General features: G+C 41.8%; 1 protein-coding gene across 1 annotated transcript in view; it reads right to left on the bottom strand.

Annotated features, from left to right (window-relative positions):
- Window positions 1–1,413: 1,413 nt before the first annotated feature.
- Window positions 1,414–21,012, bottom strand: part of GPR155 (G protein-coupled receptor 155) — a 56,070-nt gene continuing 36,471 nt past the window's right edge. Inside the window, exons 7-16 of the mRNA XM_065413115.1 lie at window positions 20,005–20,125; window positions 17,623–17,707; window positions 17,446–17,536; window positions 15,443–15,656; window positions 14,373–14,480; window positions 12,262–12,395; window positions 10,286–10,381; window positions 8,428–8,492; window positions 7,537–7,674; window positions 1,414–3,528 (exon numbers count right to left, since the gene is read on the bottom strand). Coding sequence (XP_065269187.1) covers window positions 3,306–3,528; window positions 7,537–7,674; window positions 8,428–8,492; window positions 10,286–10,381; window positions 12,262–12,395; window positions 14,373–14,480; window positions 15,443–15,656; window positions 17,446–17,536; window positions 17,623–17,707; window positions 20,005–20,125 — 1,275 coding nt within the window. The 3' untranslated portion in view covers window positions 1,414–3,305. The remainder of the gene's footprint in view (window positions 3,529–7,536; window positions 7,675–8,427; window positions 8,493–10,285; window positions 10,382–12,261; window positions 12,396–14,372; window positions 14,481–15,442; window positions 15,657–17,445; window positions 17,537–17,622; window positions 17,708–20,004; window positions 20,126–21,012) is intronic.

Genomic DNA, 21,012 nt, shown 5'->3' on the forward strand with positions numbered 1-21,012 from the left:
TCCAACATGGCAGTGACGTTTCGGCTATTCCCCTGTAGTCTCTAGAATGCTTTCCCTTTCCTGGCCTAAAGTGATATGTAGTGTAGATGGTGTGCTAGATTCTGGAGGTGGGTGAACTGATGGATAGTACGATATTTTGCTGTCATGCACCCTGGGATTTAGTTCTTTCAGACAAGACTCTGGCCAAAATATAAGGGAAGGAGAGAAGGAACTATTAAACTGAAAGCTAAAGTGTCCTCTAGAGGGCAACCTCTGCACACATTTGGTTTAGAGACCCCCCTCTCACTTGATTTTCAAACGTTAGGGGAGGAAGATTGTTTACAAACAATTAACTGAAAAACATTATCTAATATTTTTCTATTGTGAAACCTAGTACAAATGCCCTATTTCTCCACTGCTTCCTTTGGAAAGGGCTAGAAACATACAAGAAAAAGTTAGGTATCGGGGGGGTAGCCCTGTTAGTCTGTATCCACAAAAACAACAAGGAGTCCGGTGGCACCTTAAAGACTAACAGATTTATTTGGGCATAAGCTTTTGTGGGTAAAAAACCTCACTTCTTCAGATGCAAAGAAAAAGTTAGAGCTCAGTGCTTCATTCTACAGAGTATTTGAATTATCGTTCTGCAATTTGGACAAACTTCTGCCAAATTATATATGGATACTGCCAAAGCTGATATTCACCCATAATTAACTAACCTTAAATACAAGAGTCCAACAGACGCCATGTTATTAAGCTGATAATGGGCATATTCAGTACTTTAACAGGCCAATTTCTTGAATGGAGAACTCACCAAATTTAGAAAGCCAATTAACGGGAGTTGAGTCACTTAAAATATTTCACAGCTAGATTGGCTGCCTCATTAACTCAGGTAGGAGAACAGAACAATAGTCTCCACTTAATTGATTTCTTTCAACAGTCAACAGCAAGCCCTCCAGCCAATTAAAGAGCAGCATTGGGGGAATTAAAAGAAGGCAAAAAATAGGATTCCCAAGTCTCTAGTGTTAGGAAGAGAAGTCCCTCACAAAGGGTATGTCCAGACTACCCGCCGTATCGGCGGGTAGCGATCGATTTATCGGGGATCGATATATCGCGTCTCGTTAAGACGCAATATATCGATCCCCGAACGCGCTCCCCGTCGACTCCGGAACTCCACCGGAGCGAGTGGTGGTAGCGGAGTCGACGGGGGAGCCGCGGCCGTCGATCCCACGCCGTGAGGACGGGAGGTAAGTCGGAATAAGATATGTCGACTTCAGCTACGTTATTCCCGTAGCTGAAGTTGCGTATCTTACATCGACACCCCCCCCCCGGTGTAGACCAGGCCAAAGAGATAAAAGTATTTCCTATAGTGTTTGGCCTCTTGAGGTAACCCATGGAATTACAATACATAAAAACTCAGAACCACAAGATAAAATAACTATAGATTTATTGAGAATAGCAACATTCAGAAGCCAGAGATATTAACTGCTTCTACTCTTAAAACACACACATCTATAATTCATCCTAAATAGCTTGACACAGCTGTTTTCAGCTGTTGCAGTGTAACAAAATTATGCCATCCATTTCACTCATGGATTATGCTAATCCACCGCCTGTTACAAATGTCAGTTTCTTTGTTGTGGAAAAAGAAAATCTCAGTTTGTATAGCATACAGTAGGACACTGTCTGCATCAATGCACACAGCAGACTAACATGCAATAAGACTATATATTTGACAGCAAAAAGGAATTGCTTTCTCAGTGTCATTCTTGCATGCATGTGGTGCAACATCCACATTGTAGCTACTGTAAAGTCACTTCTCCTTGTATTGTGGTTTATCCTGTTAAAACGACTTTAATTCTTACTACTGGCAGATAATGGCCACATAAAAAGGTAAAGTAAAATCTGTGTCTTTAAAAAAAAAAGGGGGCGGGGGCTGAGGGAAATTGCTCTATACGTATAGCTACTCCAGATGAGGAAACAAAGCAGATTTTGTTCCTGTTTTTTCAATTACACTAGTGATTAGAAATTTTATGGCAACAATTTAGCGCTCTTGTTGCAGTTTTAAAAGGGCAGTAAAAAGGGCTATTCCATACTCCAGGGTTCTGCTTTAGCCATTTCAAATTATTATAGATAACATGGACTCAAACTCTCCTTTCAGTACATTCAAGTTAGATATGAATACAACATACAGTACTCGAGTAACTATTTGAACATTTTAGGGAGGTTACTGGGGTTTACTAGAATTTGATTATCTTGTATCCATGAAATAAAGCTTTGATAAAGACAATGTAATTTTCAGATACTTAGATATTCTAAAACCAAATTCAGAAGTTAAACAAGGATTCTTTGGATCATGCATTTTAAACTCATTACACCTAGTTTAGAGGTTTTATGCTTTGTTCAAAGTTTTGGGTTTGATTTGGAGAGGTACTAAATATCTACCGCCCCACCAAGAGTTGCAATTGCTTCAGGGTTTGAAGATGAAGGTGTAGTTTGCTAATTACTCTGTCTTTGCAGAGTTACTAATGCCTAAGAGAAAATCTTTGGAAAACAAACTACTTAGAATTCATTATATTCTGTGATGTTTCTAGGGTTTTGTTTGGTTGGTTTGTTTTTTTAAAAACATCTCTTTAAGACTTGGTAAACTTGTATAAAACCAGGATCTTTGTTAATTGTTCATCTGCTCATTTCTCAGTTCTAATTCCTTGACATCATGATCATCTTCACAGCAATTAACATAATCACAAACATAGGATTGTCTCTTCAAGGGAGGAATAAGCAGCATAAACTGAGAGGTAAAAATTTGAACATAGAGTTCCTGGTTTTATGCAAGGGTCCTAAGTAACAGGGGTGGCAGGGGGGAATCCTGGTCCCATTAAGTCAAAGGAAAAACTCCCATTAACTTAAATGGGAGCTCAGAAATTCACCAGGAGAAGGAAATATTCTTAACATAGAATGTTTTAAAGTTTTTTATGTGCCATCAGCAGCTAAGTGCCGTTTTATTGGGGGTGGGGAATCGTTTTATATTGCTTACGTTCAAACTGGAAAAATAACTGAACTGTGAGTGTCTTACTTTGTTTTACAGTTACATTACTTAAAATAATTCAATAAAAGATTTTTTCATTAGTGAGCATTCAAAGCAGGCCATTTACTACAAATTTTCTTTAGGTGGAACAAGAACCACCACATTTCATCTGCATTACAAGTGAGAAACACCCAATTCAATAAGTTGCATAAGAAAGAAAATGCTTTAGATTTCAGTGGTAAGGGCAGGTGAGAAGGACAAACTCGCCTTTTGTTGCCTCCCCTCTGAATACATGCCCAGTTTAGTGGCTTTCGGTCACTGTGGATCTCTTATGAATAAAACGGTAGTACAAGTACTCATCCTGAAATTCAAATTCGTTGGTAATATGCTGGATGACTCCTCCTTTTGCCAGTCTGTCTCCGTACATCACAGCTTCACCACGGTCAGAAGCAAGGCCAACTTGGATAAGCCAGTTCACCAGCTCACAGCCAAAGAAGATGCCAGTCGAGGTCTTTGCACCACACCTGTATGTCAAAGGAATGATTCACCCATATGTTCTGTAAATCTGCTATCACCACTGCATGATGGGGGAAGGCAAGGAAAAAATACGGGGAAACAAGGAAAGACAGCATGATAGTTAAAAGTATGTTAGAAGAGAACCTCTTAATTCTGTATGTTAAGGGCATGCACGTTTCATTACCTTTTCCCAAACGCCTCAGTGAAAAGCAAAATGCATGCAAAGTTCTGTTATGCCTGTAAAATAAACTTTATAGAACCTACACAGCAATCCTACAACAACACACGTACACATACGAATTATTGGATACTTACTTCAAATTTATTAATTAGCATGACCACTTCTGTAACAAAATACCTGATTTAATTAAATGCAAAATGCCAGAAGCATTAGGTACTTGGGCTGCACTTTAATGCTCACCTTTTCTACTAGTTTAAATAGCCACTGAATAATTGTGTGCATTGTAGATAAGTCATTTAATTTGCTTATCTTACTGAATCTTTATTTACTAGAGGGAACAATTAAGAACAATATGACACTGATGCAAGACGGAAGTGTTTTGTTTTTCTTTTTTGACTTAAGTGATGAGGCAATACTACTACTATTTTCTAGTCAGAAGTAGGAAACTATCACTCAGAAATTTACTTGTAATGAATATTTCTGGTTATTAAAAATCTGCTCTATAGAACCTAACTGCAGAGTTTCTGAAGTTTGAGCAAACAAAGATGATTAACAGCTACACAAGACAGCAACAACCAAGGAGCTTCTTTATATTTTAATTAAAACAAGTGCAAATGTTAGCTTATATTAGTAGAGCAACTAAACAAAGAACCAAAATCATAATAGTAGGATATCAGATACAGTATTATTAAATTAAGGAGAAATTAGATGAATATTGAAATAAGGGATAGAGGGATTGCACCCATTTTCTCACAAATGGAAATAAGGTGGGAAAGAAATGCTGCACAGTATATAATATTCAAATACAAAATGAAATACAAATATTTGATATCAGAAATTGGTATTTTTTAAATACAGAGACCCAAAATATATGTGCAAGCTTATGTTTCACTCTTTAAGTCTGATTAATTCTCATATGAAACAAACTATAAAAGCAAAGAAATAGTAGGGAGGATAAAATGCCATGCACCACAGGCCCCGACTTTCCATTGTGCTGGGGGGTGCTCAACCCCTGGCTCTGCCCCAGGCCCCGCCCCCATTCTCCCCTTCCCTCAAGGCCACCCCCCCTTTCCACCCCTGCCCTGCGTTTTCCTGCACCGTTCCTCCCCCTCCCCTGAGTGTGCTACGTCCTCGCTCCTCTCCTCTCCCCCCAGAGCCTCCTGCAAGCCGCAAAACAGCTGATCGCGATGGACGGGTGGCATGGGCGCTGATTGGCGGGGCCTGCTGGCAGGCAGGAGGCACTGGGGGGAGGGGGAAATGCTGCTGGGTGCTTAGTACCCACCATTTTTTCCCCATGGGTGCTCCAGCCCCAGAGCACCCACAGAGTCGGTGCTTATGCCATGCACCATGTAGGTACAAAGCGCACCCCTGTCTACTTTGTAAAAATACTTCCTGATGTGCCATGTTTGCTTGTATGGTAGGAAGCCTGCTACGTGAACTGTGTGATGTCTGTACCCCTATGTTCACCCCTTTTACAAGATTATGATAAATTTTGTACAAAATATGCCTTGTGAGGTATCATTTGACAACTCAATTTGCTCACCATTATTGTCCTGGTAAAATGTGTATGGCAACATTGTGTGTAAAGATTCTACTGTATGATATTATTAAAACATGTTCCAAATCTGGGGAGCCATCAGAAACCAGTTTTCCAGAGACAAAACCTAGCCAATGCCTCAGCCAGGGTGTCTACAAAATCAAATGGACCATCATCTGGTTAAGTGGCCATTCTTTGGCAGGAAAAAGGATGAGAGTGAAAAGTCTACATCTTGACAAAAACAGCTTGGAGTTCCCATACAAACAGACTTTCTTTCTCAGCTGGAAATGATTCTCGAAGAAGAGAAAAAACTACAAGAAGGGAGAGCAGAAACCCCAAATGATCTCTCCCTTTCTCTCTATCCATGGCATCGACAACACTTGAAGAACAAAGGAAGCAGCACTGGACTGGGGGAGGGATCCCGACTGAAAGGAATTCAGCCAGTAAGACTGCTGAACCATGTGGTGAGACAGACCTTTGCTTTGAATTTACTTTAGCTTGTTAAGTTAAGCATTAGTTGTGTTGTACTTTTATTTTCTTCTAACCAATTCTGACTTTTACAAGCAATGAGGCATAGTCACTGAAAATCTATCTTTCTGTAGTTGTTAAATTTGTTTTATTGTTTTACCTAAACCAGTGTGTTTGGATTGAGGTATTTGGGAAACTCCATTTGGGATAACAGGATTTGTGCATATCATTTTCTATTAATAAAATAACAAACTTTCTATGAGCTTGTATTGTCCAGAAGAGCGCTGGGCAGGACAAGACGTATATTTCTGGGGAAACTCTGGGATTGGGAATTTGCTGGTGTTGCTCTGCAGTGTAATTCATAAGTGGCTGGCTATAGCACTCATACACTATAGCTGAGAGTAAGTTACATGCTGGAGGCTGTGTGAGAGCAGACCAGGAGTGGTTGCTCTTACATCAAAGCCGTGTAAAAAGGACTCCAGGTTGGAGAACTGAGGGGACAGAGCTGTTCATTAGTCCCAGGGCCGGTGCAAGGAAGGCCGGTGCAAGGAAGGCCGGTGCCCTAGGCGAAACTTCCACCTTGCGCCCCCCCCCCCCCAGCCCTGTGGCAGCTCCCTTCTGCCCTGAGGCGCCCCCACCCCGCGGCAGCTCCCCACCCCGGGGAGCCGTGCGGCAGCTCCCCATCCCAGCTCACCACTGCTCCGCCTCCTCCCCGAGCATGCCGCCCCCGCTCTAATTCTCCTCCCCTCTCAGGCTTGCGGCGCCAAACAGTTGTTTGGCGCCGCAAGCCTGGGAGGCGGGAGAAGTGGAACTGCAACGGCGTGCTCGGGGAGGAGGCGTAGCAGAGGTGAGCTGGGGTGGGGAGGCCTGCGGCAGCTCCTCCCCCCCGCCCTGAGGCACCCCCGTGGCAGCTCCCCACTCCCCCAGCCCAGGGAGCCGTGCGGCAGCTCCCCACCCCAGCTCACCTCTGCTCCGCCTCCTCCCCGAGCACGCCGCCCCCGCTCTAATTCTCCTCCCCTCCCAGGCTTGCGGCGCCAAACAGCTGATTGGCGCTGCAAGCCTGGGAGGCGGGAGAAGTGGAGCGGCGACCGTGCGCTTAGGGAGGGGGCGTAGGAACACTGTAAAAAAAAATCTTGGCGCCCTAGGCAACCGCCTAGTTTGCCTAAATGGTAGCACCAGCCCTGATTAGTCCAGATTATACCCTGGGTAAATGTCACAGATTGCCTTACTTCATCCTTCTTTAAAGAATTACTCACACATCATGGGGAAATCTGAAGCATTCTGATTAGAAAAGTCATTCCTGCCTTTTCTTTATATCATGGGTATTTGCAAAACAAATATGTTTAAGTTATTCTGCTTCTGCTGCTCCTTCTCCCCCACCTTCCACCTCAAACACAGTTTGGGGCATCAATTTGTTTCTGAAAGCTTGTGTGACATCACAAGATGATTATAACTTCATATGAAGAATAAGCAACAAGAATGTACTTGTAAGGGATAAGGACCTACAAATCCAGAATCACATGAGCAGTCTTTACAGGCGTAGCCATAGCAAATGCATGTAAGTATAGGATGCAGGATTAGGCCCCCAAAGCTTTTTCTCATGCAAATACTTTTAGTCACAACAAAATGAGGTTTGATGTTTCCACTGAAGACAAGTTAACTAAACAAGCTGCTAAATATTCATCTTTCACATTGATGTATACTGCAATTTGAAGACATTTGCCACGGCTGTAAACACTAATGGAAGTGCTATCTTATTATTCCCAGCCTGTGATCTCTGAACAGTTTACTGCAGTTTAAATGAACCTCTGTAAAGGAACAGAGCCCCACCTTCTGTCTTTCACAATGCTTCTGACACAGACATCTCTGTGATAATGAACAAACTGTTGACATGTCATCCTGATTTCCTCAGGTACAGAAGACTCTGCATGTTCTGCTGCTTCTCTACTACCCCAGAGGAATTCAAACCTGAAAAATAATTAACCAAGAATTCAACAAAGAAACTGGCAATTTAAAATGAAAGCTGGAAAAATATTATAGAACTCAGGGGAAAATTCTCCACCATTTCTGTCACCAATTCTGTTATAATATAGTGCATACACTAGCTATTCATGATAGAACTTCCTAGCCCATATACTGTTGGCCTTTGAACACTCAAATGCTTGATTCTAGCTAAGGCAGAGTGGAGGCAAGGAACTAGGTATACCTCCAGGATTCAGAACTGCCTGGACCCTGTGCAATTTAGGGTTGCCCATGGGTGGCAGTCCTCTCCCAAGCTCCAGCCACAACCTAAGTTCTTCCCACAGCTTGGGGCAGTGTGGGACTTGGGAGTCATATTCAGCTTCCCTGTGTTTGGGGAAGCAGCAGTGGCTTTGACAGTTTCACTTATACCAGCAGCGAGAGCTTATTTGTAAGCTAAGGTTTAAATGTAGTTTTCAGCTGAGCTTTTATGTCCCACCAGATTTTCAGTTTGGCACCCACTGACTCTGATTAGCCAGCAGCAGTGACATTAAGGCATGGCCAGAAGAGTGCAGCTCACTGCATGTGTCCACGCCAATCTAATACCAAAGAGGCATTCAGGAGTGGCACCCTGGAAGGAGCATGGGCAGAAGAGGAGGTAGGAGCAGCGATGGAAGTAGAGGTTTAAAAGACCAATAACATTATTAATAGTTATCCTTAGCATTAAATCTGCCTAGGTAAGTGTTGAAAGATTGGATTTACCTTCTTTTGAATGGCAGAATGATTAAATGTTTATCCAAACCAAAAATACCAAAGGATATGAAGCCCTGGAAAAAACACAACACAGAAAAATATCAGTATTATAAACCTAGAAATGACATTATTTCAGACCCAGGAAAGAAAAGACAATTAAAATAATCCACTGAATTCAGTGCCATCAGGATTGAATTTTGTGGCCTGGACACTATTTCAAAGAATAAATAGGATTAAGGATCCTTTAAATACTGGACTCTAAAGAGACAGACAGAGGCAGGTATGCAATAGGCTGTCAAAGAACATCTCCAGCAAGGGGTTTGGTAAATTTATTCATGTAGATCGACATCTCATCTGCTACTACAAACACAACAACATCCTTCCAGAGCTATCTGCATGATAAGACCAGTTAAAATAAAGAGGATAATAAGTTGATAGCAATTTACTTCTGGAACACTTGCCCATCATACAAAACTTGCAAACAGGAGGCATAGCATGAACAACCTGTGAAGCAGAAAATGCCATGGTAGGCAGCCAAAGAAAATTGGATGAGTGACCTGTTTAAATGAATCACTGCCCCTTTCTAGAAAACTTGATACACCTCACATTTTATCAACCCTCCACTGAAAGTCTCAGCATGTACTTTCCGATCACTGCTGATTACCAAGATATCTGTGTGTGTATATACACATACACTGACCCGACTCCTTTCTTATCAGCCTACTCCATATTCTCAATACATTCAGTGATGCCACATTCCAGCACATGTGGCATCAGAATCTCATCCAAGGTGATGAAGTGTGACATAAGGACATACTGATTTGGGACAGCAAATTATCAGAGATGGCTGGAAAGGAGAATTTGTCTGTCAATGAAAACTTCTTCAATTTGTGTGCTAGTAAAATAATGACACACACTCAAGTGTAATGTATTTTGATTACATATTTTAAGAAGCTTGCCAGAAGACATCAGAGGTTTTTTTATAGCTCTGATCCTGCAAATTGCTAGCTTCTTCTGTGAAGTGCCGACCACCCTCAACTCTCATTGTTGTGAAATGCTGATTGGCATCATCAATGAGAGCTGAGGACACTGCAAATCCTAGAAGGCACTAGCACCTCGTAGGATTCGGTTCCATTTTGGCTCCAAGAGCACTTCATGTTATTTCAGGAATGTTTGCACCATAATATCTGTTAAACCCAAGAGGAAAATATTCCCAATTCAATGCTTGGTGTTTTAGCCAAAGGACACCTACTACAAAGAATGAGTGAGGGGAAGATTTTCAAAGGTAGTATGGTCCCCAAGGGCTTGTCTACCTAAGAAAGTTGCATATATAACCTGATATAACCTGAACCGTCTTTTAAACCAATATGGTTACACTCATACAAAAGGCTTAGTTCACTAGATGGTGGCTTATTTCAGTTTAGTTTAAAATGATTAGGAACAGATTTAACCAAACTGAAATAAGCCACCATTATACTGAAGTAAGAGTGTGGCTACACAGCTTTTAGCCCCATTTAACTAGATTGGTGTCAATTCACACCTTAAGTTAAACTGGGGCAACCTTCCACTATAGACAAGGTCTAGCTCCCTTTGACTTTCAACAGGCATTGAGAACCCCGCTGCCATTTGTGCCAGTGTAAATCACCCTCTAATGTCCATAAAACACTGTGCAGTTGAAAAGACTCTCAGGTACACAGAAGCCAACACACTGAAAGTAAAGCACAACAGAAATTGGAGGTTTTAGCATGGCAGAGGGACTTCAGCCAACACAAAAGTGCTGTCTGCTACCAAAACATGCAAAGATGGCAGCTACCAGAGTCAGCAGCGAAGAGAAATAAGTGATTTCAAAGGAAACATTGCTAAGTACCTGACCAAAATTAAATACAGCACAAAAGAACTGCAATTCCACGTAGAGCCTTCCAGGTTCTTGGTTGAACAACCACCACAAACAGCTGGACAGATTCTGTTAAAAATATAAATTGAGTGTTAGCAAATTATCTCTTCTTCACAGAAGATAACAAAAAAACCTCATTTATTCTCTTTATGCAATAAGTCATCTAGAACAAAAACAGTCACTGAAAAGTAACCTGCTACATTCTTTGTGAGGTTCAGTAGCTGTAAATGGGACCCACATATTCTGATCAATTTTAAGGGTGAAATGTACCATCACTGCTGAGGGCCTGCACCTCTAATACCCTAAACAAAGGAGGACCTTGTTCTTTTATGTTAACCTCTATGCATACTTAGGTAATCAATAAAGTAGTAAACCTATCTGAGCCAATATTTCATAAGGCAGAAAGCAAACATTCCTACTGAGCTGAACACCAGCATTTTCTACATTGTTTCTTGCTTTTATGGAAGCTCAATAGCAGCTGAAATGGTGCTGGTATGCACTTCAGCTGAACATAATCTGGAAAAACAAATGGTAGCTCATGTGGGCATAAAAGTGAAATCATTTTTGAGTAGCAAGGAGCTCATAGTTCATTTAATAGTTTCTGCAACTAAAAATCTGATAATTGATTTATAGATAAAACTGGGGCCAAAATTTCAAGTACCTCTATTTTGTGGGCCACCACAAAAATTTATTTGTAACTATTTGAAATGTCTGATATACAATATTTGGAAAAAAAGGAAAACTTGCTTCCAATGACCTAGTTCAGCGGTTCTGAAACTGTGGGTCGGGACCTCATTTTAATGGGGTGCCAAAGCTGGCGTTAGACTTGCTGAGGCCCGGGGCTGAAGCCTGAGTCCCACTGCTGAGGGCCAAAGCCAAAGCACGAGCCCCACTGTCCAGAGAAGTGGGGCTCAGGTTATAGGCCCCCCTGAAGCCCAGGGCGGCAGGGCTTGGACCGGCTCAGGCTTCGGTCCCCCCACTCCTGGGGTTGTGCAGTAATTTTTGTTGTCAGAAGGGGGTCGCGGTGCAATGAACTTTGAGAACCACTGACCTAGTTAAAAAGCAGTTCTGCTCTGACTAATAATGGCACTGTGGGGTTCACTGATTCCTCTTTGTTTCTATATCAAACATACACTTTTTACAAGTAAAAATGTATGTTTTTTGTCAGCCCTACAAACTCTACTTGGGCTCTGAAAGTTGAGCTGGGTTGTTTCCTTCTTCTGCATCACCACCAGCAATAGAGTTTCTGCAGGTCAAATCTTGACTTAGTTACACTCCAGCAAGCAGTCTGGAGTCTTCAACGGTATCTCACAGGAGTCACTGATTGGCTCTAACTGGAAGGTAGTAAATAATTCTGTTGATGATGCAGCAAAGGAATAGAGTCCAGCTTACTGGGTGACTGTGTGGAGTCCACAGTGCTAATATAAATAGCATGAATAGATTTTTCTGTTTTATTTTATACAGGTTCTTATACCATGTTTATCACCATCGTATTTGTCATCACTAAAGCAACCTGAATTCTGAATCCGCACAGATCAGTTCAGCAAGAAGGAGCCATTTTTTAGGTAGCCCCTTTTCAAAGAACTACTGCACTTTTAAAAAGCTGACGATTGTGTAGTGAAGAAAGATATCCCTGAAAAAAGTCTGATGAATTGGCAGACCAATGAGATTTCAAATTTTGGCCCTCCCCATACTGTTGTCAGCCCTGACTTGTTCACGGCCATCTGCAGTGTTAACGGTACAGAGTTAGCACAATTACTTTTGTGATGTACTCTTCTAATGAGGGACAGAACTGAGACACACATTCATTTAATATAGTGCAGACTCAATTGACATTGACCCAGAAAAATGGGGAACTACAAGCTTTTTACTGGTCTGCCTATATAGGTTTCCTGAAAAAGTGTCACAAACCATTGATCTAAACAACGTCAGAAAGAGGAAATATTTACAGCAAACAGGCCCACAATGAGAAGTAAACACAGCAACACGTGTCTAGCCAGTTGTTTGTCTCCACTCTGCAGACGTTGTTCTTCCTGTGCCAATAGGCAGTTTTCAGAACTGCACTGACTCTCACACTGATTAGCTGCAAAACATTAACCAGAATTTATAATTAGGCTTTTTAACTTAAACAGTCTGACATTCTGACCCTACTGTCAAGAAGTGTACTAGACAGCTTGTACAATACTCAGTCGAAAGCCACAATCTTACAACAATCCTTTAGAAGCAATGAGGAGAAGGCAGTATTGGGGAGAGATGGGAGGAGGAAGTGAACAACAGGAATGTCCACACACACAGCTTTCTTCATGTTTGGGACCTACACATTATTCAGAGCTGAAATGACTGATTTAATCATTGCTGACACACACTGTAGTCTTGAAGAACTCAGGAGTTCCTGGCTCCAAGTCCATGCACAAACTACACTATTATTACTTCTGGAATTTGCATGTATAATATCATTTTTAATTTCTGTGCTGAGGCTGCATGCACAAAAAGGGAAATTTTAATGTTAGCTTTAACTATAAATTGTTCAGACAGCTGTCCCAAAGCGGACTGGTTGATTTCTGGTGGAGATAGTTACTCTCTCCCTAACCAGGAAAACTTTACAAAACAAAAACTTTTGCTGCCTAAATCACAGCTCTACACTAGTGCAAAGTTTAGTAGTGGTTAGCTCTGAGAAACTGTTCCTGGCAGTACTAAAAAAATTAACAGTTTTGCAGAACAAGTTTTTAATCTGACAATGAATTTCCAGTACAGTGAAAGTATTTAGAAAAACACTGTTGTTTCTAACTTGCTGTATATTCTAGCCTCGTTGAGCTACAGATTAATCAGTTAATTTCTTCCTGTTTCTGCCAGTATCAAAACTCTACACAGTTCTGTTAGCATACAATTCTAAAGCAATATACCATAACCCCACATCATTAAAGACAGCTATAAATACCCTTACCGAATGGATATTCCTTTTGTTTCAAACTGCAAGTTACAGGTGGTTATTAAAAAGTTCTCCGTACTTGCCACTAGATGGCAACAAAAGAACTGCATGTTCGGTAAAACAGTGGGAAGCATGATCAACTGAAATAATTAAGGTTACACAAGTGTTTCCATTGTAACCCCTATCAGGCTGAAATCATCTCTGCTTGATTTGAGCAAATAAGGTTCAGCCATTTGGGGGTAGGAATGAAAAAGGCCACACACATTTACCACCACCCCCCACTTCCCTGTGACATTTGTTCGAATGGCTCTACAGCCTAAGTGATTGGGGATAAACTGTGTGGAAATAGCCCTCACTGAGGAGACCCAATTAAGTGTTGCAGTGAGAAATGGTTTGGGTTCCAAAGAGTTCGGACCTGTTGAAAGGTACATGTTGTGCATGCAGTACGTATGGAATGGAGTTGCCTGTAAAGTGTGCAGCTAAGGAAGGCTGCAGTGTGCATGATCACTTTGATGGCTGTTGAGAAGTAAATGTGTGCATGGGCTGGACCAAGGGTTCTCGCAGGGTGCAGAAAGTTCATTGTGAACTATTCTTCAATTTCCGTGGCTCTTTGGGCCCCCTCAAACACTTACTTTCCCAAACTCCAAATACTTGGAAGGGAATGTTCCATATGAGGGCAAAATACAATCTACAGGGTTAGATCCAGAGCCCACTGAAATCAATAGGAAGACTTTTATGGACTTTGGATTAGGCCCTTCATGCAAACCCCAACAGTTTAGGACCAGGAATTTATGAACTGATAGAAGTGCCCTATATCTTGAAAGTCCCATCCCCTGTGTGAAGACTAGTGCTGAAAGATCTGAGGACAAATCCCCTAAAAGAGTTGCATTCTGTGCAGCTTTTTAAATTGTCTGTTACAAATTAATAGTTCTGGACAATAAAAAAATACTACAACTGTCTCTGATGGCAGAGCGTAAACTATAAGAAGTTACATGATAGCAAAAGCCTTCTATTTTAATTAGAAGTTCAGGATATCCACGTAGAACAGTTAAAGTGACGACATCTCCCAATTTAATTTTTGCTACTATTGCAATAGATAGAATATTATATGAGAATACATTATTATTGTACCTGTCTCGGTGGGAGGAGTACAGCTATCATTAGTGGTGGCATTTGACACTGGCTCTCCCTCTCCAGAGCAGCATAACTCACCATTTATTGTTTGACATGAACAGCAACCTATTAAAAATATTAAGTATTAAAGATAGTTAGTGTTTCCCTGATTTATAGTAATGTGATGGGAAACAAAATTATTCTATTATCTTCTAAAAGAAGAACATTGACTGAACGTCTGCAAATATCCAAATTACCGACTGCCTAAAGGAGAAGGTATCAGAGAGGTAGCCGTGTTAGTCTGAAACTGTAAAAAGCAACAGAGGGTCCTGTGGCACCTTTAAGACTAACAGAAGTATTGGGAGCATAAGCTTTCGTGGGTAAGAACCTCACTTCTTCAGATGCAAGCCTTCAGATGCAAGGCCTTGCATCTGAAGAAGTGAGGTTCTTACCCACGAAAGCTTATGCTCCCAATACTTCTGTTAGTCTTAAAGGTGCCACAGGACCCTCTGTTGCTTTTTAAAGGAGAAGGGTGTGACAATTCTCTTCCAGCTTCCATTCAGAGAGGATCTTTTTCAGACTCCTAGTATACTAAAGTTTTCAAACACATTACACTATGGGAGCAATGTAGGTGCTCTTGGCTACATAAACAAAGTAAGGGAGTACTGGCATAACTGAGCACACTAAATCAAAATTAGTAGGACAAGGAATAGTTTGACTGTCCTGAAAGAGATGGGTTAGTGGGCAGGGTGCAGATGAAATGGTCAGAGATGCCTGATCAATGAGATCTATCACATGGATATCACATACACACCACTATATTTTTAAATACATACACCCACAGTATTATGTATAGTGATAACTAAGAAACCTCCCTTAAATCATCATATTAAAGTAACTGAGAGAAAGTGCACTATTAAGGTTATATTTTCACGCATCACCATAGCAGCTTAGCATTTCTCAAGAACTGACAAAGACAAGCTTTTCCCCTCCCCCCGCTTCCCTTTCCAACAGGTAGAGGTTAAACTCATGCACAGAATTATGGTTTATCCCCAGCTCCCAGTTTTTTGCACAGCCAGGCACTGTACCTCTTTCTGCAGAGGATTCTGCGAAAGGTGGAGAGCCACTGCTTGACGTCTGACTCTCCTCATTCCCTTCCCTTTCAGAGTTCTCCCTCTGGCCATTATGTGAATATGGGTTCAATACCTCATAGTCAGTCTCCTGTCCATTTCTGTTCATACACAGAAGTGAGATACCTGATATCAGAATGCTGATGAATAGGGTCACTGCTGTGGTAACCATCTGTCAGAGGAAATCAAGAGAAAAGATAGGCCTCCTTAACATAAGAAAATGTAAAAGCTTGTTTTTTGATACATTGAATACTAGTGCTTTTTAGAATCCAACCCTCCAGGAGCACCTAAATCTGAACAAAACAAAATGTATTTCTATATTTATGCCACAAGACATAAAGGCAGCTAAAAGTCCACTCAGCATGCTTGGCTGAGCTGATCTTCCTAGCCTGGATAACCCGCAGATGGTTCTTTTTCTTTGGCTTTTGTTCTGTAGGAACCCTTCTCTCCAGGCAATGAGAGCTCTCACCTACTTCCCGTCCTTCCCCCCCCCCCCCCATTTCTCCTTCTTCTGTGATTCTTATTCCAAGGACAAGTGCACTCTCTTTTCCTCCTTTTGCAGGGCTCCATTTTCCACCCCCTCTCCTTCTGCAAGTCCAATTAGCCTTTCTGTCTGACAGATCTGCCATCAACACACAGTATCAATTTGGAAATTGTTTTAGTACTTGTGACAAGTACCAAATTGACAACCCTGCAGATTCATGTCCTCTCTATGCACCGGCAAAGTAAAACTACAGCAAGGGGAGCTTCCTCACATTGCCCCAGTTGTGTACGTCATGCCAGAGATGAATGGACAATTTATCAATAAGAGTGTAGTTCAGACTCCAGGCGCTTTCAGTCCTTGGTTTCTCTGCCAAGACTCCCAACGAGGATGCTAATTATTGCCACTTGATGTAATGCTCTAGTAGTGTGGACACCTGTCTATAGGACCTTGACTAAGACCACTGATTAGCCATTAGATGGTAACAACTTTAGCTAACTACCAAGCTAAGCTGGATTCAAACTGGTAACCTAGAGCAGTGTTTCCCAAATGGTGGGTAGCAACCCACCAGAGGGTTGCAGGAAAATTGTAGATGGGTTACAGGCCCAATGTGGAGGGGAGGCCTCAGGATCAGGGGTTTAGAAAGCAAGCCTGCCCTGTACCCACTGTGCAGTGGCAGCTCCTGTCCCCTGGGGTGGGGCCCAGCTCCCCCATTCCAAGCATTGTGACCTGCCATTGGGATAGCAGTGCCACTCACTCAAATGTGGCTTGGCCGCCCTTCCATCATGACAGAAGGATGGTTGGACCAAACCTGAGGGACGCTGCAACCCTGTGCAACAGGCAGCAATGCCTGAAGTGGGGAGCCAAGTCCAGTCTCATGGGCCAGGAGCCATTGCCACTGGGTGACTACAAGGTGGGCTTGGCTCATTCTCTAACTTTACCCCCCTTCTGCATCGGGCTAAGATTAGCGTCAGGGCAGAGGGTGCCGCTGCCCCTTGGCAGGTCAAGGCAGCAGGGGAGGAGAAAAGGATGCTGGCCTATGATTTTGCGCCCCCCTCCCCCCCACGAATTTGGACTCCGGGTGGGTTTAAAAAAAAAAAAAAATTATCAAAATGCAATTGGTGGATTACCTTAGTAAAAAGTTTGGAAACCACTGACCTAGAGGACGAGGGATTTACAGCCCATTATCACTCCCAGGCTATTCAGTCCCTGCTTTCTTTTTGTCAATGTTGCCGAAAAGGCTCACTGTTCAAATAGTCTTTCATGATTGTTACAGAAAAACATTTTACTACCACAGCCTTCAAGCTGAGTAGTGACTATTTGATCCCTAGTATTTGCATTGCTAGTACTGTAAACTGTACTTGGAAGAAAGCTCTTTAGTTATATGTAAAGCAAAGAGAGAAAACAAACAAACAAACAGTTTCTCGATAACGTACTGTGAAAGGCAGGTGTCAGAAGGGGTGAAGAGAAACACTCATACCTGATATTTTCCATAAAAAAATGCTGAGTCAATGCTATCAGTATTACGTTCACCAGTTATTAGTAAGATTCCCACTAGAAGTGCTGGGATGCTGCAACAGCAAAATACAAAGTGTGTCAGGAAAATAATTATTTTGCACGTTCTCATTTATTCTACAGGAAACTTCTGCCAACTTACCCCCATCCAGCTACGATGATAAAGCCAACAGGGATCTTTATTACGTCTCTTTTCTTTAACAGGAGTAAAGTCAGAGAGAGGAAACCTAAGAAGACAATAGAAATGTCTGCGTTATTACTTTTCATTAAAAAAAAAAAAGGAACAATTGAAGAGTCTAGATACGCTACAACTGGTATCCAATATCACACAGCTGGTAAGATTTTTTTCTTTCTTGCTCAACATATTAAGTCAAAAGCTGCAATGTTTTTTCTCTAGTTTTACTCTGACAAAATTATACAAAATCTATTACCTTCAAAAGTTACATTATAAATAGGTATTTAAAATTTTAAAGAAACTTGGGCTCACTGTGCAGTAAAGTTCCATTTACAAATGGTTTCTAATGGATTTATAAACATTTAGTAGAGGTCATAAGAATGTTAGACATGAGTAGTTTGTTTTTATAGTTGCTAATAAGGACATTAGTAGCAGGTGTTATAGATAGGTGTTATATCAACGTATTGACCAGTTGGATACTATAACAATTATTGATTAATTATTAATCTGGTATAGCTAAATATAAATATAAACTTTAATATAAACTATACATAATCAGAAACTGTACATTTTTACATATACATACTAGTGTCTTTGAGCTGGACTTCCAAATTCTATTTTCAGTCCTTCACAACTCAGGAAGTTAGCAAACTACATACTTCCATGTTTTATGTGAAAAACTGTGGATAAGATTTTTAAAAATGGTCAACCAAAGCTGAGGTCCCAAGTCCATAATTAGGTGTCTAAATAAGGGGCCTGATTTTCAACCAGCTACTCCCATTGGGAAATGCCTTGCCTTTATGGAGTTAACCGTATGTGGGTATGAGTGAATGAAGTGCAAGTGCAAAGAGGCTGCCCACTTAAAACTGGTCCTGAGACACATGTATGACTGAGTAGTACAGGAGAGGCGGGAGGCCTTTTCAAGCCTGGCTAAAGTTTCCTCACAAGAAACCTTGTCTGTGCCTGTTCATGTTTTCTCATCAAAGGCCAATGAAAAGCTAAAAAAAACATAATCTACATGATGTGGCAAATTCAGATAACTACATGGTTCTACATGGTCATCCTCACTATCATGGGGGGCCCTGCGTGTTGAGTGGGGCCGTCCCCATTGACCCAGTGCGGGGTTGGTACATCCCATCACAGTGTCATCGGGACTCCCTGTGGGATCAGGTAAGTACAACAAGGAGGGCTCGGGACCCCTGGCGGGACCAAGCAGACAACAGACTATGGCCCGTGGGCCTCCTGGCTGGGACAGGCAATAGCAGTTGGGGTTCTGACCCTCTGGGCAGGGTGGAACAAACAGTCAATCTGTAGCCCCTGGGCGGGGCAGAATAAACAAGCAGTAGCCACACCTACTGGCAGGTGGGGTGGGGGTTGGAGGGGAACCCAGGCAAATTCCCTGTTAAGAGTTTAAGCATCAGCTTCTATCACATTCCCTGGGTCCTTTCTATCGCAAGGTGCATCTCGGGCCTCTCCCCGGCTGGCAGCGGCTCAGCGTCCCAGTCAGTCTCTGCAGTTGGCTGGTCGTCCACAGCGTAGTCCAGGTCCACAGTCCCCACCGTTTGGAGAGTCACAGGCGTCTCTGCAGGAGCCTGCAGCACACATCCTTCCTCCTCCCCAGCCAGCCCAGACTGAGCTGGGTTGCCTCCTTTTATCTGTCCCTTCCACCTTGAGCATGTGCAGCAGAGGCGAGGTCTGTGGTCTCTTGGGCTCACCGTGATTGGGCAGGCCCTGTTGGCCCCATGCAGGGTTGGTACACCCCGTCACACTCACATTAGGCTATCCAAGTATCCTGCCTCATTCCTTCCACCTCTTTTGGTCTGTTTTGTCCACTTCCATGCCACCCCATATGCCTAGCAGAACTTTGGGGAAGTTATGCTATTATACAGCAATCTGCCACTGTCTCCATCCTTAAGAACCTACAGAAAACCCACACACTGTTTATGAAATGTTAAAAGGCTAAACCCCACTGTTCACTCTGTGTTTGCTTTTGCCTTTAAGGCATATTCCTGCAATTTGTTCAGTACAAGCAGGCTGCTGCATCTATGCAGAACTGCACTCAAGGCAACGGAGCTCTGCATAAGCACAGCAATGTATCTACAAACTACCAATTGCAGGATCAGGGCCTTAGTCTGTAAGCTCCTCAGTGCAGGCATGTATGTTTCTGTTTGGCAATGACCTACCACTGTACAGAACTGTGAACATTTATAATATTATATAAATGATTAACATACAATGTGAGGAAAGATGACTCTGCAGAGTACAATCAATTACTCTAGAACATTAATTGTACCCTACAATACTTATTTTTACCACATGAAAGCAGAAGTTTTTCACATTCCAACTTACCTGTCCACAAATAAGTACTATAAAGCGAGCTGTATAACAAGATGAACACCAGAATCTGCAGAGTGATGTTTCTCTCTCTAATAATGAAATTCCATATCACCATTCCAATGCAGGCAACAACCTGTGAAAGGAGAGTGAAGCTGCAATCATTTTTGTATTGAAATGAAAATATTAGGGGAAAAATAAATAGTGTGGCACAGATACAATAGTTACCAAAAATCCACTATCTGCAGCCAGACAACCTAATTTTGTTTGAATTTATGGATTCTCAGATATTTAAAAATGAGTTTTGACAGCATTAAAGCAGTGCAATAGTGGCCTCAAGTTAAGGCTACGTCACTGACATAAGCATCTGTTTTTCAGGGATTTTCTATTTTTGACAACAAAAATAACTAGAGTTAGAGACACCTGAAGGAAGAGGGTTCAGAAAACAAATGTTATAAAATGTATTACACACCCTTTTTGTCTCAAGTGTTTTAGGGGCACTGAAAAAAACCTGAGATTGATAGAGGTTTGGATATCTGGGAGAATTACCAGGTAAATAATTCACACTTGGGGACACAACCTGTCCAAGGATAATCTTAGTAGTGAAGAGGCCCAGATAAATTACTATAATAAAAATTTAAGAACAATAACCTTTACAGCTGAAGTTAACTTGCAGTTATAAAAATGAAGTGTCCGATTTAAATCATATTTAAAAAGGATGACCCCATAATAGTCAACGGAGCCTCGCTGGTTTTAATATTTTGTACTATATATTTCTATCAATATTATACTTAAGAAAAAGGTCTGCTGCATATGCACACAACAGGCACCATCATCCTCCCACTGAACTCAATGGGAGTTTTGCAGTTGACTTCCAGGAAAGAAGGTCCTATGTGTTCTTTTCTCCCAATGCTAGGCACATGTAACTCACTCCTACTTGTAACAATGGGAATTACATATGTGTATGGAGAGAACAGTCCCGCAACTACTGTATGAATTTATGCTGCATGTTTATGATCCTAT

This window comes from Emys orbicularis, chromosome 11 (genome assembly GCF_028017835.1).
Source record: "Emys orbicularis isolate rEmyOrb1 chromosome 11, rEmyOrb1.hap1, whole genome shotgun sequence".
In the NCBI taxonomy this organism is placed as follows: domain Eukaryota; kingdom Metazoa; phylum Chordata; order Testudines; family Emydidae; genus Emys; species Emys orbicularis.